General features: G+C 37.1%; 1 protein-coding gene across 1 annotated transcript in view; it reads right to left on the minus strand.

Moving 5' to 3' along the window:
* ITFG1 (integrin alpha FG-GAP repeat containing 1) overlaps nucleotides 1-20,577 on the minus strand; it is a 305,928-nt gene that overhangs the window by 76,110 nt on the left and 209,241 nt on the right. The window contains exons 11-12 of the mRNA XM_033218313.1: nucleotides 17,166-17,316; nucleotides 15,550-15,658 (exon numbers count right to left, since the gene is read on the minus strand). Of these exons, the coding sequence (XP_033074204.1) occupies nucleotides 15,550-15,658; nucleotides 17,166-17,316 (260 nt within the window). The remainder of the gene's footprint in view (nucleotides 1-15,549; nucleotides 15,659-17,165; nucleotides 17,317-20,577) is intronic.

The raw sequence follows: 20,577 nt of genomic DNA on the forward strand, positions 1-20,577 counted from the left end.
ACCTGGGAGGCAGAGGTTGCAGTGAGCCGAGATCGCACCACTGGACTCAAGCCTGGATGACAGAGGGAGACTCTGTCTCTAAATAAATAAATGTGTTCAATGAATCTCAGACATAGTGTTGAGCAAACGAAGCCAGGTGCCAAGAGCACATCTTGTATGATTTCATTTACATCATGTTCAAAAATGGCCTTATGCATACCTAGCCCCGTGCATCTCTTCCATCTGGACGTGTGCCTGTATCCTTTGTAATACCTTTTATAATAAGCAGGTAAATGTAAGTAAGTTGTTTCCTTGAGTTCTGTGAACTGCTCTAGCAAATCAAATCCAAGGAGGCGGTCATGGGAAGCCTGATTCATAGCCAGTTAGTTAGAAGTGCAGGTCCTGACCTGGGACTTGTGATTGGCATCTGCAATGTGGGGCAATCTTGTGGGGTTGAGCCCTCAACCTGTGGGATCTGACAGACTACCTCTTGGTAGACAGTGTCAGAATTGATTGGTTGGTGTATGGAGGGGGAAGGCAGAATCCCTACATATTTTGGTGACCAGAGATGAAGTATTCTGTGTGCTAGTGATTGTGTGAGAGTAGACAGAACAAAGTTTGGTTTTGTCCTGTCTCTTACATTATGCATAATTATGCATAATTGCATGGTATTCCATCGTGTGTGTGTATTTACTCCTCTTTATGTTATGGATTGAATGAGTACCCCCTCCCTCAAATTCATATGTTGAAGCCCTAACCTCCAATGTGGCTGTTCTTGGAGACAGGGCCTCTAAGGAAGCATTTAAGGTTAAATGAGGTCACAGGGAGAGGATCAGTGTCTCCTAATAAGTGAGCTTGCTGTTTCTACCTAAATGCACATGAAGAGAACATGTGAGCACACACTGAGATGGCAGCCACCTAGAAGCCAGGAGGCGAGGCTGCTCAGAGTGAATCTGCCTTCCCAGCACTTTGATCTTTTTTTTTTTTTTGAGGCGGAGTCTCGCTCTGTCGCCCAGACTGGAGTGCAGTGGCCAGATCTCAGCTCACTGCAAGCTCCGCCTCCCGGGTTTACGCCATTCTCCTGCCTCAGCCTCCCGAGTAGCTGGGACTACAGGCGCCCGCCACTTCGCCTGGCTAGTTTTTGTATTTTTAGTAGAGACGGGGTTTCACTGTGTTAGCCAGGATGGTCTCGATCTCCTGACCTCGTGATCCGCCCATCTCGGCCTCCCAAAGTGCTGGGATTACAGGCTTGAGCCACCGCGCCCGGCCAGCACTTTGATCTTTAACTTCCTAGCTTCTAAAACTGTGAGAAATAAATTTCTGTTGTTGAAGACATTCAGCCTGTGGTATTTTGTTATGGAAGCCTGAGCAGACTAATACACATACATACTTCTTTTAAAAAAATTTTTTAGGCTGGGTGTGGTGGCTCACGCCTGTAATCCCAGCACTTTGGGAGGTCGAGGTGGATGAATCACCTAAGGTCAGGAGTTCAAGACCAGCCTTGCCAACATGGTGAAACCCTGTCTCTACTAAAAATACAAAAAAATTAGTAGGGCATGGTGGTGCGTGCCTGTAATCTCAGCTACTAGGGTGGCTGATGCAGGAGAATTGCTTGAACCCAGGAGGTGGAGGTTGCAGTGAGCTGAGCTCGTGCCATTGCATTCCAGCCTGGACAACAAGAGCCAAACTCCGTCTCAAAAAAAAAAAAAAATTATGGAGATGAAATCATACTACATATTATTGTGTAATTACAATATTACTTCAACCACATAATTGCATGGTATTCCATTGTTTGTGTGTGTATTTACCCCTTCTTTTTATTAGGATCTTTAGGTTCTTCCCCTCCTCATACCCCAATGTTTTTTCCTCCTAAAAACACTATTGGCAAGATCAGCTTTGTGGACCTGGTACATTTATACATAGATCTTTGGCACATCTCTGACAATTTCCTTGGGATAAATGCATAAAACAGAATTTCTGGGTTCAATCTTAAAGCTTTTGATGTACACAATGAAACTATTCTCCAGAAAAGACTATCAAACATCTAAAAAGACCACTTATTGATCTTCTGGTAAGTGCCAAGCTGTGAACACATGAATTTTCTTTTACAAATGCTCTTCCTTAATCTTCGTATCAAGAGCGTGAAATAATTCTAATTGTTCCTTGCCTCCCACTTCCTCTTTTTTTTTTTTTGAAGAGGAAACTGAAGAACTGAAGCTTCGGCCCATACTCACAGTCACAAGGTGAATGGCACTCTTTTGCAAGACTACGTGGCCACTGCTTTCAACAAGCAACAAGAAACTAACTCATTTAAACAACACATTATCCTACTATGATAGAAGATGAGAAATTGATGAATCATTGGGTTATTTTCTGTATAAGATAAAATGTCTGTGTCTTGGTTAGCATAGAGTATTACATAATCTATGCTATTACATAATCACATTAGTATTAACCACATAATGCTAATTCAAAAATAATGTAAGTTTCTTTCATTTTGTATATAATAAGCTAAAAACTCGGTTCTTGCATCTGTTTTTGTTTTTTCACAAGACCTCCTGTCAAATTTGAAGTTTCACATTACAACATTAGGATCACATGATAAGACTTAAATGTAACCTTAACTTTGCCACATCTTTTCTCCACTAAGAAATTTTATACAATAAAGTCAAACTAGGTATTAAACATGAAAAAAAAATACATATTTGCCATAGATATGTGTTATAAAAAGGGGTATCTACATAATACAAATAGAGTATGCATTTCCTTGTTTTTTGCAACCACAGATTCAAGGAGAAACAATACTAACCCTTGATTAATTATCATGCTGGTTCATAAAATTGCTTAATTAGGAATTCTGAACTCTCAATATAGTATTATAAAGGTTAATCTGTGTCCATTCGGAAATTATTTTACCTACAGAACGACTTGTCCTTTTCCCAGTGACATCTATATGACTATGCAGCAGGTGAGGCTGACTCAGACTGTGTGGCTTCTGGGCTCTACTAGCTACATATGTTTGATGTAAGGTAGGAAAATATGTCTTTAGCTATATTCAGTAATGATACTGCTTTTGTTAAGGAGTGCTACAGAAGTAAGGATGAAATTTTACTTTTAGCTTTGGCTTTACCACTCAAATCCTCTGTGACCCACCCTTTAGTTTTCTTTCTTTTTTGAGACAGAGTCTCACTCTGTTGTTCAGGCTGAAAGGCAGTGGCACCATGTTGGTGCACTGCAACCTCTACCTTCTGGGTTCAAGTGTATTTTCATGCCTCAGCCTCCCAAGTAGCTGGGATTACAGGCACCTGCCACCACACCTGGCTAATTTTTGTATTTTTAGTAGTCATGGGGTTTCACCATGTTGGCCAGGCTGGTCTCGAACTTGGGGACTCAAGTGATTCGCCTGCTTTGACTTCCCAAACTGCTGGGATTCCAGGTGTGACCCACCATGCCTGGCCTAGTTTTCTTATAAGAAAAAAAGAGGACACCTACTCTCATACTTATCTTCTTCGCCTCCTGAGTTAATGAAATTTGAAAATGTCTGAAAAACATTAGGTTTCTTGAAATTTACAGACCATGTAAAGAAAATTTTTATTCTCATTTTTTCCCCTCTTATTGCTCAGCATATTAAAGGGACAGACACATCAGGAATATGGTTTCAATCACAGTTTATTACAATTAGATATAAATTCTTCATAAAAGGCAGAACTGAATTAAATACTGCTGGAAAACACAACAGAGTATAAGTTTTATATGTATGTTAGTAGCTCATCTTCTGTTATTAATAATCTGCTACTAACAGAAACTAAGTCTTTAGGTCATGCGTGTTGAAAAGGGTAAACGTCAAGGCAACTATCTGACACCAACGTTGGCTCAAAGTCATAAGCACCACTCCTTTCAAGCTTCCTATTCATTCAGCACAGAAAATCTCATCAAGTAGGGCCACGTCTTGCTGTATTGGCTAATGAAAGATGTGATCATGGACAAATCACTTTACCTCTCTCTCTTTTATGGTTTTACAAAAACATTTAAAGTAAGAGAGTTGGATGAAATAATTTATAAGGTTTATAAAAACCTCTAAACTGGAGTTTTTATAAACCTTATAAATTATTTCATAATTATTTGATTCCAAACTGGGATCTACATTGTTATCTGGTAGTTTCAGGTGCTTAATACCCTAGCTCAGAGGGAAGTAGCCTGGGTTTAAAGGGCTCTTTGTGTAAGTTTGCTCACATGTAACAAAATTATCTAGAGAACAGAGAGCCTTGAATAGTCTGGGTCTGAATGAATGAGGCTGGATCATGGAGGATGCATCCTCTCAATGTCAGAAATGCAGAGCAGAACCAGAAATGGAACTTGCTATTATGTAAGCTAATTTTCTACATTCTCTTTGTCCTTATAGCATATGTAACATTACATACATACTCACATATTTTCATCTAAATCTTATATATATGATATGATTATAGGAAGCAATCGTGTAAAGCAGAAGGCACACGATAAACAATAAGCGTTAGCTATTACTGTTTTGTTTTTAAAACAAACTATAGAGTCTATCATTCTGGATTTCAGTATTTAGAGGCGTCAGCTTTCATTGCTGCAGCTTCTTTTGGTGTGCCTGAAACTTCAGGAACCAGCAGAAGCAGGCAGAGAATGCCCAGTGCTCATGGTGGTTATATCTACTAAGTGGCAAAGAGCATAGCTTTTCTAAAATACTTTTCCAGACTTTCCAAATGTTTTACAATAGGCTCTCTTATTTTTGTAATCAGAAAACAAAACTAAATAATACTAAACCAAAACCTTACCAATAAAAAAAGAAATAATGTGTTAAAGTTCTCTTGCATAATCAAAAAAGTAAACGGATAGACTGATGGTGTTTCTACAAATGTCACCCTGAAATTATAATTTAAAAACTCCATAATGTCAAGCTTATGAACAAGTAAAAATTATTTAAAGTAGTCTATTAAGTGAGTGCAAATATATAATTTCCCCAGTGATATCAGAATTTCATCATTTGTGCTTCAGTTAGGTTAAAAAAAAAAAAAAAAAAGCACTATTAAATGCTCCAAGGCTGAATTTACTGTGATTACAGCAAAAGCCCATTTTTAAAAAGTGGGACAGTTATATTACTGGTATAAAAATATAAGTTTATGGGTGAAGTAAAATTTATTTTTTTAAGTATAGTAACTGGGAAGGTATGCTAAAATATATAAAGGGCCCATTATGGAAAAGGGAAATTTAACAGGACAGACAGACATCTGTATGCAATTCCAGCCTTCTACTATTTGTGTTCTTTGCCCCTGTGAGCTTTGTGAAGGCAAGAACTGTTTTTGTTTGATTTTTAAGTATCTCTCTGTGTTGCTTAGTTCAAGTGTTACTGAATGTTTTTTAACTAGCTAATTTTGGCTAACTCTAGAAGTTTAAGAATTTTTAACCGTTTCATAAGCTTTTGTAATTATATATGATTTGTAATCATATTACAGGCTGGGTGCAGTGGCTCATGCCTGTAATCCCACCACTTTGGGAGGCCAAAGTGGGCAGATCACTTGAAGTCGAGTTTGAGACCAGCCTAGCCAACATAGTGAAACCCCATTTCTACTAAAAATACAACAATTAGCTGAGTGTGGTGGTGTATTCCTGTAATCCCAGCTACTCGGGAGGCTGAGGCAGGAGAACTGCTTGGACCCAGGAGGCGGAGGTTGCAGTGAACCGAGATCATGCCACTGCACTCTAGTCTGGGTGACAAAGCAAGACTGTGTCTCAAAAAACAAAAAAAAAATTACAAAAATTGTACACAGGATTATTATAAATACCCTTTTAAATGAGCTGTTCCAAAAAGTAGTTTCTAATACTCCTAGGGGCTTTTAAAACCAAATTTGTTTTTAAAGATTAAAAAAATATGAAAACAGCCTATTCACAATTAAATAAAAAGCAGTAATTAAAATACTTGATGAGCTATGTGAAATAATGGTTATTAGGAGATTTAATTTGTAGTTTAAAACATGTACAGGCCGAGCGCGGTGGCTCAAGCCTGTAATCCCAGCACTTTGGGAGGCCGAGACGGGCGGATCACGAGGTTAGGAGATCGAGACCATCCTGGCTAACACGGTGAAATCCCGTCTCTACTAAAATATACAAAAAATTAGCCGGGCGAGATGGCGGGCGCCTGTAGTCCCAGCTACTCGGGAGGCTGAGGCGAGAGAATGGCGTAAACCCGGGAGGCGGAGCTTGCAGTGAGCTGAGATCCGGCCACTGCACTCCAGCCTGGGCGACAGAGCGAGACTCCGTCTCAAAAAAAAAAAAAAAAAAAAAAAAAAAAAACCATGTACAATAGGATGTAGGATGTGCAATTCACAAGTTTCTTTTAACATGATAATGCTTAGGATTTTATCATTTCATGTTAAACCATACTGTATGTTATAGTCCATGTATTTTTAAATATATTTAAAGTATAAAAGTTTGGCTTCTAGCATTGTGATTCAGTTTATATTAGCTATTTCACACAAATATCAAAACCAAAACCCAAATATGGCAATAATCGTGCATAAATACTGTAATGCTAAGCCAATGTGCAGGTTGGGAGAAGGATGAGTTAAATAGCCAAAGCTGTAAAGGTCAATACTGTATAATGGTTTTAGTTTTGTTTAAAGTAAAAAATTCCTGCCTGGATTCTGAGTGACTATTCATATTCCTTCTCTGAAAATGTCTTTAAGTTTGTTTCTTTAAGACACATGAACACAAAAACATTATCACCTCTCTAAAAATTACTCAAGCTTTGAGCACATGTGTAAAATTAAGTACCTGCCTCCAGACATTCTTGTCATTTAGACAACATTATTTTAGATATTCTATGGAAGATTTTTTTGGTCTGTTGTTGATTACCTTTCATTCATTATTATATTAAACTGTAAAATCATATGCTCTTTGTACAAAAAATACAGAAACATATAATGTGCTTTGAAGTAATTTTAGTCTTGTTCTTTATGTGTACAAATATATTAAGTATCAAATATGGTAGTTATATAACTTATACCTATATAAATATATATACATATATTTCATACACATATAAATTTGTTAAAATTTTTGCTAAAGTCAGGAGCAGTTTGACCTTTAAGAACATATCGAATAAAAAAATGGTAAGTATGTGACATGATGGATATGTTAATTTGCCTGATTTAATAATTTCATAAGGTATACATATACTAAAATATCACATTGCATCCCTTAAATTAAAAAATGTTAAAAAAGGAATTAAAAACAGAAAACGTATTGGTTCCAGGTCAGTATGTTTGAAATAACTTCTAGTAGACAATTTCAGAAACAAATTATTTACCTTCCTTAATTCCCTAAATGTCACTGCAATGTTCAAAAATAATAAATGACAGATATCTTAAGACATTCTTAAAGGATACTGAATAGGTGAGTAAGATTGAGAAAGAGCTAATTAGTGTTGATCAGGCCAGAGAGCTACTGGGGCAACAGGGGTGGACCCCCCCAGCAGCCCACTGGGAAACCTTTCAGCTCAGAGCTGCGGCAGCCGAGAGGGGAAGCATGCCAGGGCTGAACGGAGGGTCTCTGGAAAGCAGGCCTGAGGCTTGTGACAGGAAAAGCTGCATTTGTTACTTGCTAGTTCTTGCTAGCAAAGTAAAGTGGGGGATTTGCTGGTGCTTCTAGTCAGTGCCCTATATAACTTCAGTGTTGTCCAAAATACAAACTTTTTAGCATACAGGATGAAACAACACAAAAAGGCTCAGCAAAGCAGTGAGTTCCTCCCTGTAACATCCTCTCATTATTTCCCACTGGAGAGCACAAATGTGTTCAGACTCAGAGAGCCTGTCGACGCCCTCAGTTGAGGCCACAGGAGTAAGTCGGGGCTCTTGGGTCTCTTGCTAGTGACTTTCACAAAGAAGGCAGTTGGAGTTCAACTCTAAGGCATCACTTCAACTCTCCTGTCTGGGAGCCCCCAAGCCACCACTTTGCTCAAATATAGCTTCTACCCCAGGTGGGCTCCCAGCTTGTGAGCCCCAAAGGGGAAAGGAAAAAGGAAGCAGTGGCAATTGTCTGATGGATAGAAGTGTATAGTGACCCACCCCATCCGCACTACCCACCAACACTGATTCTTTTAAGAAATGTAAGCAGAGAAAAATCCTCATGCACAAGAAGAAAAGCAACAGCTTAAGAGAAGGAAGACTAACAGGAACAACCATATAAATGGCCCCCACCTAAACAGAACATGCACAGGAACAGGAGGGAATTTCAAAGATGAGCATATTACAGTAGCCCCCACTTATCCAAGGGGACATGTTTCAAGAGCACCAGTGGGTGCCTGAAACCATGCAGAGCACTGAATCCTAAATACGCTGTTTTCTTCCTATCTATACATACCTATGATAAAGTTTAATTTACAAATTGGGCATAGTAAGAGACTGACAACAATAAACTAGTAATAGAACAATTATAACAAACTATACTAAAAGTTATGTGAATGTGGTTTTTCACTCTGAAAATATTTTCTTACACTGTACTCACATCTTTTCAGAATACAGTTGACTATGGGTAACTAAAACCAGAGAAAGTGAAACTGTGGATAAGTGGGGACTACGCCATATGCAAGATAATAGAGCAATGTTTATAAAACTCTACAATAGCAAACTTAGTGTTAACAGTAAGAGCAAGAGAAAGATATTTTAAGACATACCAGTACTCAGAAAATATATTAACCTAAGTACAACCTTTCTGAAAATAACTTGAGAAAATACTTCACCAGAAGAAACAGGAGCTGGAATGAAGAAAGGGGAAAATGTGGTACATAAGAAAAAAGGTGGCAATAAAATTTGTTTAATTACTGATAATATGGTTGTGAATTATTAAGAAAGGATTTATAAAATAGAAGGCACAAAAAGTAAAACAAAACTAATCATCCAGAAATTAAACTTCCATATTATTTCAACAAAACCCGGAGGCAGGCAAGGGGAATAAAAGCTTTCCCATTACGTATCTGCTTTTGGTGAAAAAAGAAAAAAGAAAGCTTTCCCAAAGGAAAGGTCTCGTCTTGTTTGGTAAGCAAAGGTGAAGATACTGTTACAATTTTAAAAGTGCTAGGGGAAACAGGGTTCATCCAGGTTTGTTAGAAACGAGTCAAGTTCTAGACTAGAATGAAGATTCAGAACCTCCAAGTGTATCTGACAGGAATAACAATAAAAGATAAGAGCCGGTAACTAGTCTTGATTCAGGGGAGAGGGGATCCCACAATTCTGTAATACGCAAGGTCTCTGTCTTCATGCAAGTGCTGTGGATCTGCTGTGCTGTGTGTAAGAGAGGCAGAAAGGCAGTTTACATTGCCATGGCCACATATAAAAGCTTAAGTAGCCCCAATTTCCTTAACTGAAAAACAGTGGCATTTAGTATAGGCTGGTTTGAAATTAGAGTAACAGAATAATTTAAGAGCAAAATATGCTGTGGACATTGCCGACGGCTGTGAAGGGTAATTACGTACTATTAACTGACTTAAGGCAAACAACTGATAATCAAAGGAAAGAGTGGAAGAGCATCTCAAAACAACTAGAAGGTTATTTTTCTTCCAAATGATTGCTTTAAAGTGGGATCTCATTTCCTGTAACCTTTCTGTAAATTACATTATTAATATTTATGTTAATATCTTTAAGGCAAAGTTATCCTGTTTTCTAAAACTAAAACCTCCTGCACCAAATTGGCTATCCATGGGTGAGAATCCTCTCCTCAGGATAATGTTACTGAGACTGCAGGGTGACTTGTCCTGATTTAGGTTGGGAAGCTGAAGGCCAGAGATTATTAAACTCTCCAGATTAGAGATTCTCAAGACTCTCTTAGGTTTTTTGTTTTAACTTTTTACCATGGAACATCTCAAACAAAAGTACAAACATATATAAAACTAAAAATAATAGCAGAATGAACCTCACACACATTTCTCACAATTTCAAAAACTGTCAACAACACATGGCCAACCTTGTTTCATCTATGCCCAGCTTCCACATCCCTGGATTACTTTAAAGAAGGGCTCAGACATGTCATTTCGCTGTCAGGTGGTTTGCTGTCTCACTATTTAATGATGTAAAGAAGGTTACGTTTTCCTGAGCAGGACCATAATTTGTTCTGAGTATTTTGTTACTAAGATTATAAGTTAGGGCAGTGGTCCCCAACCTTTCTGGCACCAGGGATGGGTTATGCAGAAGAAAGACAATTTTTTCATGGATGGGGGTCAGATGGGAAATGGTTTCAGGATTGTTCCACCTCAGATCATCAGGCATTAGTTAGATTCTCATAAGGAGTACACAACCTAGATCCCTCACATGTGCAGTTCACAATAAGGGTCGCGCTCCTATGAGAATCTAATGCTGCCGCTGATCTGACAGGAGACAGAGCTCAGGCAGTAATGCCAGTGATGGGATGCAGCTGTAAATACATGGGAAGCTTTGCTCACTCTCCAGCCGTTTACCTCCTGTTGTGCGGCTTGGTTCCTAAAAGGCCTCAGACTGGTTTGGGGATCCCTACGTTAGGGTCCGCTTTAGCAATAAAAACTAGAGTAATTTTATTGGAACAATTTTTAAAAAATTCAACAGATACCTATAAAGGGCCTACTATATACCAGACATGAGTATCAATGGACAGAACTAACTAAATATGCACATTTTGACTTGAATTTTCTAAAACTAAACTGATTCATAAAAGAAGTCTGTATTGCATTATGAGGCGGTGAGGTCTCCTTTAGAGAGTCAAGTTCTAGACTAGAATGAAGCATTCAAGCAGAAGATGACTAAGATGTTACATTAGGTTAGACTTGGGCAAGATGCCTTTTGAGATTTTCCCCATCTCTAAGATCTTGTTTTTGTAATTTAAAAAAATGTAAATGAATAAATGCCAAGGAAGAACTTGGGACCCTAAATTATATGCATACATTTTTCCACATGGATAATTTCTAAATGATCAATATAAAAAAAGTCAGACCTTCTTTTGCTGCACCCTGAGAACTGCCTACTCTCTTTAGCGTATTAGTATTACACCTGGGAACTGGAATATCTTATCAATATTACAAAAACCCTATGCTCTGATTCCCATCCATTCTACCTGGCTGGGGACCTCTGTGCGAGGAAGAACTTGCAGACTTGAGCATGGAAAGCAGTGGAGTCACAGGCCCTCATGCTAGTCAGCAAAACTGTCTGTCACAAGCATAGACAGTTCAGTCACATTCTATTGTAAGAGTATAAAACAGAACTTTTAGTATAAAAGTAGTTTCAAGGCTTGAATAAAAGAACTTGCTGAGCACAGGGAGAACTTCATTTAACAATATACAGATTAATACCTCTTGCACTTAAAATTTTCCTTAGTACTTAATGCCTAACATCTGTTCTAGAAAGAATTAATCTTTAATCTGTCCAGGTATGCACATGCACATACCACATTCAGATGAACTAAGTAGTAAATATATGTTATTTTTGTTGTTGTTGTTTTGTTTTTAAGCTTCAGACTTGAGCATATAGTTCCTTTAAAGTACACTGGCTCCAGCCTGGCCATCATAGCAAAACCTCATCTCTACTAAAAATACAAAAAATTAGCAAGACATGTCTGTAATCCCAGCTACTGGGGAAGCTGAGGCATGAGAATCGCTTCAACCTGGGAGGTGGAGGGTGCAGTGAGCCGAGATTGCGCCACTGCACTGCAGCCTGGGCAACAGAGCGAGACTCTGTCTCAAAAAAGTTTACTGAAGTACACTGGCAAAATTCAGATGAAAGAAGGAAAAATCCCACAGTTATCTCATTAAACAGAAAGAAAATATTTTGAAAGAGAATTATTAATTTAAATTTTATGCATATTTTTGAAGCAAATCACACTTATTTTAGGTTGGAGCAAAACGGTTAGTTTTACAGGATCCCATTAAAATAATGAGAGGAAAAACTCACTGTTACTCATCGTGTGTTACTCTTTCTGTGCATTTTTGGTGTAAGCCTGAGAAATTATGTAAATTAGAGTTTCTAGTCACAGAGAATCTGCAAAAGATGGGTAGACCTGAGAAGTTAAACTAGGAAAGGCATTTCAATCTTTTTAAGAAATGAATGACTGACTAGTTGTGTCCCTAATAATCAGCAAACAGGTCAAGGTGGAAATCTGACTTTGAATTGGAGTTTCACCTATTTTGATAGAATGCTTTTTAGAGACACAGATGAGTCAGAGGCATCAAGTGTTGCTTAGGTACTAGAAAAGCAGGGAACATTGTTAATCAAGATAGCCAATCCATGACTCAAAATATAGCTGGACATTTATTTGACATAAATTTCCCGAATGCCTTCTGTGTACCAAACCCTGTGTTAGGCACCCAGCAATCAAAGACAAATAAGACAGATGATGCTCTTAAGTTGCTTAGAACATTACGGTATATTAGGAGTAAGACAGATGCTAATGTGAATGACACAAATAAATAAGCCTAGATTTCAGAGTGCTTGCCAACTATTCTTAAATGGATGGAGGAAGGAGAGATTAAATGTGATATTAAAATAAATGAAGACTAAAAGTGTGTTGCTTTTCACCAAAAAGGATGATGCTCATGAGCAAAGGTAAAATAACTGATTTTAGCTTTTTTTCTTTTTGAGACGGAGTCTCACTCTGTTGCTCAGGGTGGAGTGCACTTGTGCCATCTTGGCTCACTGCAAGTTCCGCCTTCTGGGTTCACACCATTCTCCTGCCTCAGCCTCCCGAGTAGCTGGGACTACAGGAGCCTGCCACCATGCCCGGCTAATTTTGTATTTTTTCTTTTAGTAGAGATGGGGTTTCACCACATTAGCCAGGATGGTCTCGATCTCCTGACCTCATGATCTGCCCGCCTCGGCCTCCCAAAGTGCTGGGATTACAGGCGTGAGCCACCGCGCCTGGTCCTTTTTTTTTTTTTTTTTTTGTTTTGAGACAGAGCCTTGTTCTATATCCCAGGCTGGAGTGCAATGGTGCGATCTTGGCTTACTGCAACCTCTGCCTCCGAGGCTACAGCCTCAGATTCCTGAGTAGCTAGGACTACAGTCACGTGTCACCACGCACAACTAAATTTCGTATTTTTTGTAGAGACAGTGATTTTACCACATTGGCTGGTCTGGTCTTCAACTCCTGACTTCAAGTGATCCGCCTGCCTCAGCCTCCCAAAGTGCTGGGAGGACTGATTTTTTTTGAGATATTTTCATCCTAGAAATTATGTGACTTCTGTTTGGTTCCCTGGGAACCAAAATCTGCCTCAGTCAAATGACTGTATTGGATTTTGCAGTTTATCCCTAAGGAATCAAATTCCAAACTCTTACTCCAATATCTCCTTGTTTCAACTAACCGAACTTGGTTATTCTAATTACATACACAATTAGTGTTAGCAAAAGTTTCAAGAATTTCTTGCCTTCTTATCTAGAGGTGTCCAGTTGAAGAAGGAAAGAGATAAGAAAATGTACTTCAAACTCCAAAATTAACAGTATACCAAATAAACAGCGTATTTAATTTTTTTAGCTTTAAAATAGCCAAATAAAACTTTCTTGAAAATGGCAAAGGAGAGGAAATGGATAATAAAAAGTATAGAAATGATTAGACTCATGTATCCATATTTTGTGGCTACAGTAATAATGAAGATGGGTGAAACTCTTAGTTCAATTAAGGCTGAATCTGCTGTTTAGAAAGGAAGGATGCATGTTTTATCAGTTTCATCTCTCAAAATAAATCTCAACACTAATACATTATTCTGTTGCTTTTCTGTGTTCAGCTATTTATGCTTATTTCACAACTGTAATAAATATTTCTATAAAGTACATGTGCCATTTTTTTGACAAACAAATCAATATGGCTCTCTTGCATCACAACAGTAATGCAAAAACAGTCACCTCTCAAACACCAGTTCAGCACAGAACTCTCAGCAAACTAGGAATAGTGAGAACCTCTTTAATATGATACAACAGAGCATCTACCAAAAAACTCTATAGTTAATATAACACTTAATGGTGAAAGACAAAATGTTTTCCCCTTAAGACTGGAAACAAAACAAGTATGTCCACTCTCACCACTTATTCTATATAGTAAATGAAAATTATAGCCAGCACAAGAAAAATAAAAGTCACAGGGATTAGAAAGAAAATTATCTCTCTTTGAAGAAGACAAAGTTGTCTATGTAGAAACTCCCAAGGAATCTTCAAAAAACCCTCCTAGAACCAGTTAGTGAGTTGAGCAAGGTCACTGTATACAAGATCAACACACAAAAATAAATTTCATTTCTATATACTAAAATATGTGGAAGCAAAACTTAAAAACACAATATCCTCTACAGTCATCTTAAAGAAAATAAAATCCTTAGGCATGCACTTAACAAAACATGTACAGGGTCTTTATGACAAACATGGGCTTCAGGTGGAGGATACTACTAGCATGGGTGGAATTGGTTACAATGAACAAATAAGTAACACAATGAGGAAAACTGAAGTCACATTTCTCACTGCTGGAAGAGATATCTACAAAAATAGACAAGATTAGAAGGAACCCTGAAGTGCTCCATTTGGATTAAAAATGAAATTATTGCAATGAATTAATGGTTATATAGTTAGCATATACAAATATAAATAGATGTAAACATAGTTACAAATGTGTACATTTGTGTGTGCATATGTGAATCCATACCTGTATTTTCCTAGCTGTGTCCATTGAGAGAACCTAGAAGAAATGACAACCCAGTAGCAACGAGCACACTGGGCAACCATTTCAGAATGTGGTTTTGAAATGCTGTTCTCCACTAAAAGAGAGAAATGTCTGATTTCTTGGAGAAATGTCTGATTCCAGGCTTGGGACAAGGGGGGTACAAGATGAACAGTAGAATGTCAATGGATGGAAATACAGAATCACTATTTGACAAATGTAGAAGGTTGATTCAGGCAGTTGTCAATGTACTCTAAGGGTGCTAGGCAAAAGTTTCATAAAGAAAATACTATTAATGCAATATCTGAATATTGCCCCCCAAAACACTAATGAATTACAAAGGGGAAAACAGTGAGTTTAGGGTAGAGAAACTTGGTGATCATCAATATGACCAGGTGAGCAAGGTTAAGGTCATGGTGGTAGGACAGGTCAACATCATGTGCTTCCTGACATGATGCACTGAGAAATGCACAGCATCAATTCTGTAACTCCTTGCAGTGGAATTTCTGCAAATAATTCATGACCTAAGTTGGGTAAAGAGGAAACAGTGCTATCTCACAGAATGCAAAGCCTGGATTCTTTAAAACTGATACGGACATGAAAAATAGGAAAAGACTGAGGAATTGGTCCAGATTGAAGAAGTCTGAAAAGATGGGACAATTAAATGTAATAGATATTTCTGGACAGAATCCTGGGCCAGAAAGAAAAAATATTTTTGGGACAGCTGGTGAAATCTGAATGGGATCTATGTATATAGACAGTATGGTGCTGTACCGGTTGATCTGATCTAGAGGGTTGTACATTGGAGCATGTCCTTGATCTTTGGAATACATGGAGACAGGAGAAGAGAAAGAGAACAAAATTAAATGTTAGTACTTTACTCACCAATAACTTTAACAAAATAAGCATCTGCTTCAAAGTTATTTTTTAGCGTATGGATGGCAAAATCATTCTTTGTATATCCTTTACTTAGCACTACAATGTCCAAGATTCCCTGGAGGGGGAAAAAAAAGCAAAAATGGTAAGAACAAACTATTAGACCAACTAAAAAAAATGAGCATTAAAATCCATGTCATATTGTTTATAAAGTAAATGTAGTCTTATTTATTCATCCTCATGTTTAAAATAAAATCGCTATTAAAATATGTAGTATATGCACACAAGTTTCAATAGTAAAATATAAAGAAAATAAAAACATCTGTAATTTTAGTCTCTGGAGATAATTATTAGCATTTTGGTATGTTTCCTTCCAGTCAAATTTGCATGAAGTTTCAAAGGCCCATGATGTGGACTTGCCAGACCCTTTCCAACCATCAGGGGGAGTACCTTTTTATCTCCCCTTGCCACCACAGCATTTTACCATTTGCTTTCAAAAACAAGGAAGCTTTGCTAATTTTGTCGAAGGGTAAAAATATATGCTCATTTAAACTGATATTCCTCTGATTCTTTTTATGAAGTTGATCATTTATCATATTTTTAAATATGTCAGCAACTTGGGTTTTTGTAGTAAACTATGTTCTATTTTTGCAGAGTATTTTTGATGATATCAGTTTGTATAAGCCCTTTTAAATTATGAATATTAACTATTTGACTCTTTCATGGAAAATTTTTTCCCCAGATTTAAAACAATTTTAAATTTTATTCATTATGTTTTTGATGTACAGAAATTAAAAATGGATTTGTAGTCAATTCTCTTGCTTTGTCCCTTCGTGATATTTCTGTCAATTACTTTTATGGTTGGAATCTGCCAATGAAAAGTGAAATAACACAAGATCTGATTGCACGAGAAACAGGGGAAAACAAGGACCTGAATAATTCATATAATTGAGAATAAGCCTCTTAGAAAAAACAAAACAAAATAAAATAAAAAATGGGGTAAATGGGGACATAAATGTCCTATTGGGCATTTAACTTTTAAAAATAAATTATCTTACCAGGATATACTGTGATACATTAATTGTGGAATTTAACATTGCTTTTTTCAGAATTTATTATTTTTCAGAGTGGTAAACTGGCATTTCACTTTAGAAAGGGGAAAACCAGAACCTTGAAAGCCTTTCACAAGGTCACCTGGCAACCAAAGTCAGAGTCACAAGAATCTGTGGAAATAGATGCTACTCTGGTTCACAAAGATGAAAGTCAGCACTAAATTCATTCTTCTGTGATTTTGTGCAGATTCAAGCGTCTGTTATCTGTTGGCTGTAATTTTTTCCACTGTTGAACATTCAGATCTGTCAGTCTTAGAGCATGATGCTTTAGCGGTTTAATCCAAATATGCACAAAATGAGATAAGAGAGTTTTCATATTTGACTGTACTGATCAGCCAATGTTGTCAATAGATTTGTTTCATCTGCCATTTAACATTAAAAGGGGCTTTCCTTAATTAACTCATTTGCTTTTGTTATGTTGTCCACATTTTCTGGTCAAATGGAATGAAGCTAAAGTGTTATAAGGTGAATGGCAATTAAACTTCAAAACACACAGTGCAGGTCTGAACTCACATCTTCGTAAATGTCAAAGAAGGTGGCAACCATGGCATCCTTAATTTGATTTAGGTCTGTCAGCTCCCAGTAGACTTTGAACATTCGACGCGCCTCTTCACAGCTTGCATTATTACAAGGGACGTTCTCCAGTAAAAAGGCCTGCTGGTTGCTGTGTGCCAAAGGAAAGGCATTTTGTTAATATAATCATCAACACTCTGTAGCATCGGCTCTGTAGTATTTCCTAGATTCAAAGGAGATGGTAAATGGTACACAGTGAAATTACATGAAAAAATCTCCACATTTTTTGTTTACAGTACTGTCATTAAAAAATTGTTGGCTATCCCTTTTCAACCTTTGGCAAAAATACTCTGATTTTATAGGCGAGTTGATTGCTGGCTTCTTTCCTTTTCTATGGAGTTTCCAAGTCTATCCCTTCTTCCTCATTTACTACTCTATAGTCATGGACCCTGAGTTCCTGGACACTGTCATTATCTGTTTAGATGTGTATTACTTTTCAATGAATATCTGCATTTTAACTAGAAAGTCTCATAAACTCAAAGCAATGAATCTATAACAACAGAATTTCAGCTGCTCTCACAGACAGTAGGGCAGATATTGCCAAGCATCTCTCAGATAAAGGAAGCATCATATGTTGCATGGCCATGAAGTCTTCCCTCTTGACTCTTACTCTAGAGGCAAAGTATTTATGAGCTTAGATTCTGGAGCTAGATTACCTAGATTCAAATCCTGGCTCTGTTATTTGGCAGCTCTGTGGCCTTGAGTCAGTTATTTAACCTCTAAGACTCAGATCCTCATTTGTAAGCTGTGTAGTAAGAGTACTTACAGCATAGGTTGTTAAGATGAAATGAAACACTGCAAGGAAAGTTACTTAGAACAACTCCTGGCATCCAGTTAGTACTCAATGAAAGTGTTTATATTATCTTCATTTTTACTATAGAGTGCAATACAATGCCATGTAAAAATATTTTCTTTAGATACAGAAGTAACTTTGTAAAGTGTGATTTTATATAATAGCTCCTATTTATAGGTATTTTCCCAAAATATGTATATTCTTTCACTTTATGCATATAGAAAATAACAGATGATAGGGCTTAAATTTTATTATTGTTTAATTTTTCTCTAATAGTAATTATTTTTCATTTTATTTTTCTTGAGACAATCTCACTCTGTCACCCAGGCTGGAGTGCAGTGGTGCAATCTCGGCTCACTGCAACCTCTCTGCCTCCTGGGCTCAAGTGATCCTGCCACCTTAGGCTCCAGAGTAGTTGGACTACAGCTGCGTGCCATCAGGCCCAGTTAATTTTTGTACTTTTTTTTTTTTTTTTGAGACGGAGTTTCGCTCTGTCACCTAGGCTGGAGTGCAGTGGCCGGATTTCAGCTCACTACAAGCTCCGCCTCCCGGGTTCACGCCATTCTCCTGCCTCAGCCTCCCGAGTAGCTGGGACTACAGGCGCCCACCACCATGCCCGGCTAGTTTTTTTGTATTTTTTAGTAGAGACGGGGTTTCACTGTGTTAGCCAGGATGGTCTCGATCTCTTGACCTCGTGATCCGCCCGTCTTGGCCTCCCAAAGTGTTGGGATTACAGGTTTGAGCTACTGTGCCCGGCCAATTTTTGTATTTTTTGTAGAGACGGGGTTTTGCCATATTGCCCAGGCTAGTCTCGTGATCTTCCTGCCTAGGCTTCCCAAAGTGCTGGGATAATAGGTGTGAGACACCATGTCTGCCCTCTAATAATTATTTTAAATAAATCTGTAAATAGAGATTTTTTTTGTTCACATAAAAATATTACTATGGCTCTGGGTGAGTTTGATTATAAGAAAGCAAAATTTATAAGTGTTTAACACAGAATAAAAACCAATGTTCCAAATATTCAACTTGGATGATGTCTAGTAAACACATAATTGGCTTCGAACTATTTTTCCAGGTGAAAAATTCCAAAACAAATAGTTTACCAGAACAATTCTTTAACAAATGAAAAAATCTTTCAGACCATAATGTTTACTTGGAAAACTCTCAGATGACTTTGTTCATGACCTATTATAGAACAATATTCATCTACTAGAAAGAATAAATGATTTCTTCTTTGTCTTCTGTCTAACAATGAATTTTAAAATTCTAATTTATAAAAATTTTTCCTGGTAACTTACCTATCCTATCCTTTTAGCTAAAGAAATTTTCTAGATAATTCACAGAGAGGCAGAAGTAACATCAAATATTTATCAAGATAGAGCATATTCTGGATCCTGAAACAAGCCTCAATAAATATAAAATAATTTAAGTCATACAAAGTATTTTCTCTGATCATAATGGAATTAAATGGGAAAGCAATAACAGTTATTTCAAAAATTTCCAAATAGTTTTAAATTAAAAATAAAACACTACTAAATAAATCATGAGTACAAAGAAAAATTCAAAAGTACTCTGAGCTGCATAAAAATGAAGCCATCAAGATTTGTTGTATGTCACTATAGTAGTATTTAAAGGGTTATTTATATCATTAAACACCTATAGTAGAAAAGAAGAAAAGTCTCAAATGACCTCAGTTACTTTCTTAAAAACCAAAAATAGAAGAGCAAATAACATGTAAATTAAGGAGAAAAAAGTAAATAATAATGGAGAAAATCAATGAAATAGAAAACAGGAAAGAAATAGAGAAAAATAAATGAAAACAAAAGCTGGTTTCCTGCAAAAAACAATACAATTGATAAGCCTTCAGTCAGAATGGCCATTAAAAAAATAAAAAGAAGGAAAGGTAAAAAGTACCAATATCAGAAATGAGACAGTTAACATCACTACAAATTTTAGTGATTTCAAAAGGATAAGGGAATGCTATAAAAAACTTTGTGCGAATACAATTGATAAGTTAGATTAAATGGACGAATTCCCTGGAAGTCACAAAATACCAAAGCTTACTCAAGAATAGATAAATTGAAATTGCAGTGTAACAGTCTCCAAAAAAGAAAACTCCAGACTGAAACGGCTTCACTGATGAATTCTACCAAATATTGAGAGAAGAAATACTACACGTACTACACAAACTCTTTAAAAAATAGATGAGAAAGACATAGTTCCCAACTCATCCTGTGAAACCAGCATTAAACACCCAAATGAAAGACATCATAAGAAAACTACAGACCAATATTCTTCATGAGGATAGAAGCAACATTTTAAAACAAAATTCTAGTCAATCAAATTCAACAATACAGTCATATCTTGATTTGACTGTATCTTGAGTCATATCATATCTTGAAACAGTTCAGTGTTCATTGAAACGTGTGCATTTTTTGAACCATGTCTCTGCTCTGTGATTACCAGCCAATCACACAGAGAGGACGTATTTCTGATACGAGCGTGTTTCAGTGAACACTGTAGGAATATTAGAAATACTAAAATCACGACCAAGTTGAA

This window comes from Trachypithecus francoisi, unplaced genomic scaffold, assembly GCF_009764315.1.
Source record: "Trachypithecus francoisi isolate TF-2019V2 unplaced genomic scaffold, Tfra_2.0 Lachesis_group10, whole genome shotgun sequence".
Taxonomy (NCBI): domain Eukaryota; kingdom Metazoa; phylum Chordata; class Mammalia; order Primates; family Cercopithecidae; genus Trachypithecus; species Trachypithecus francoisi.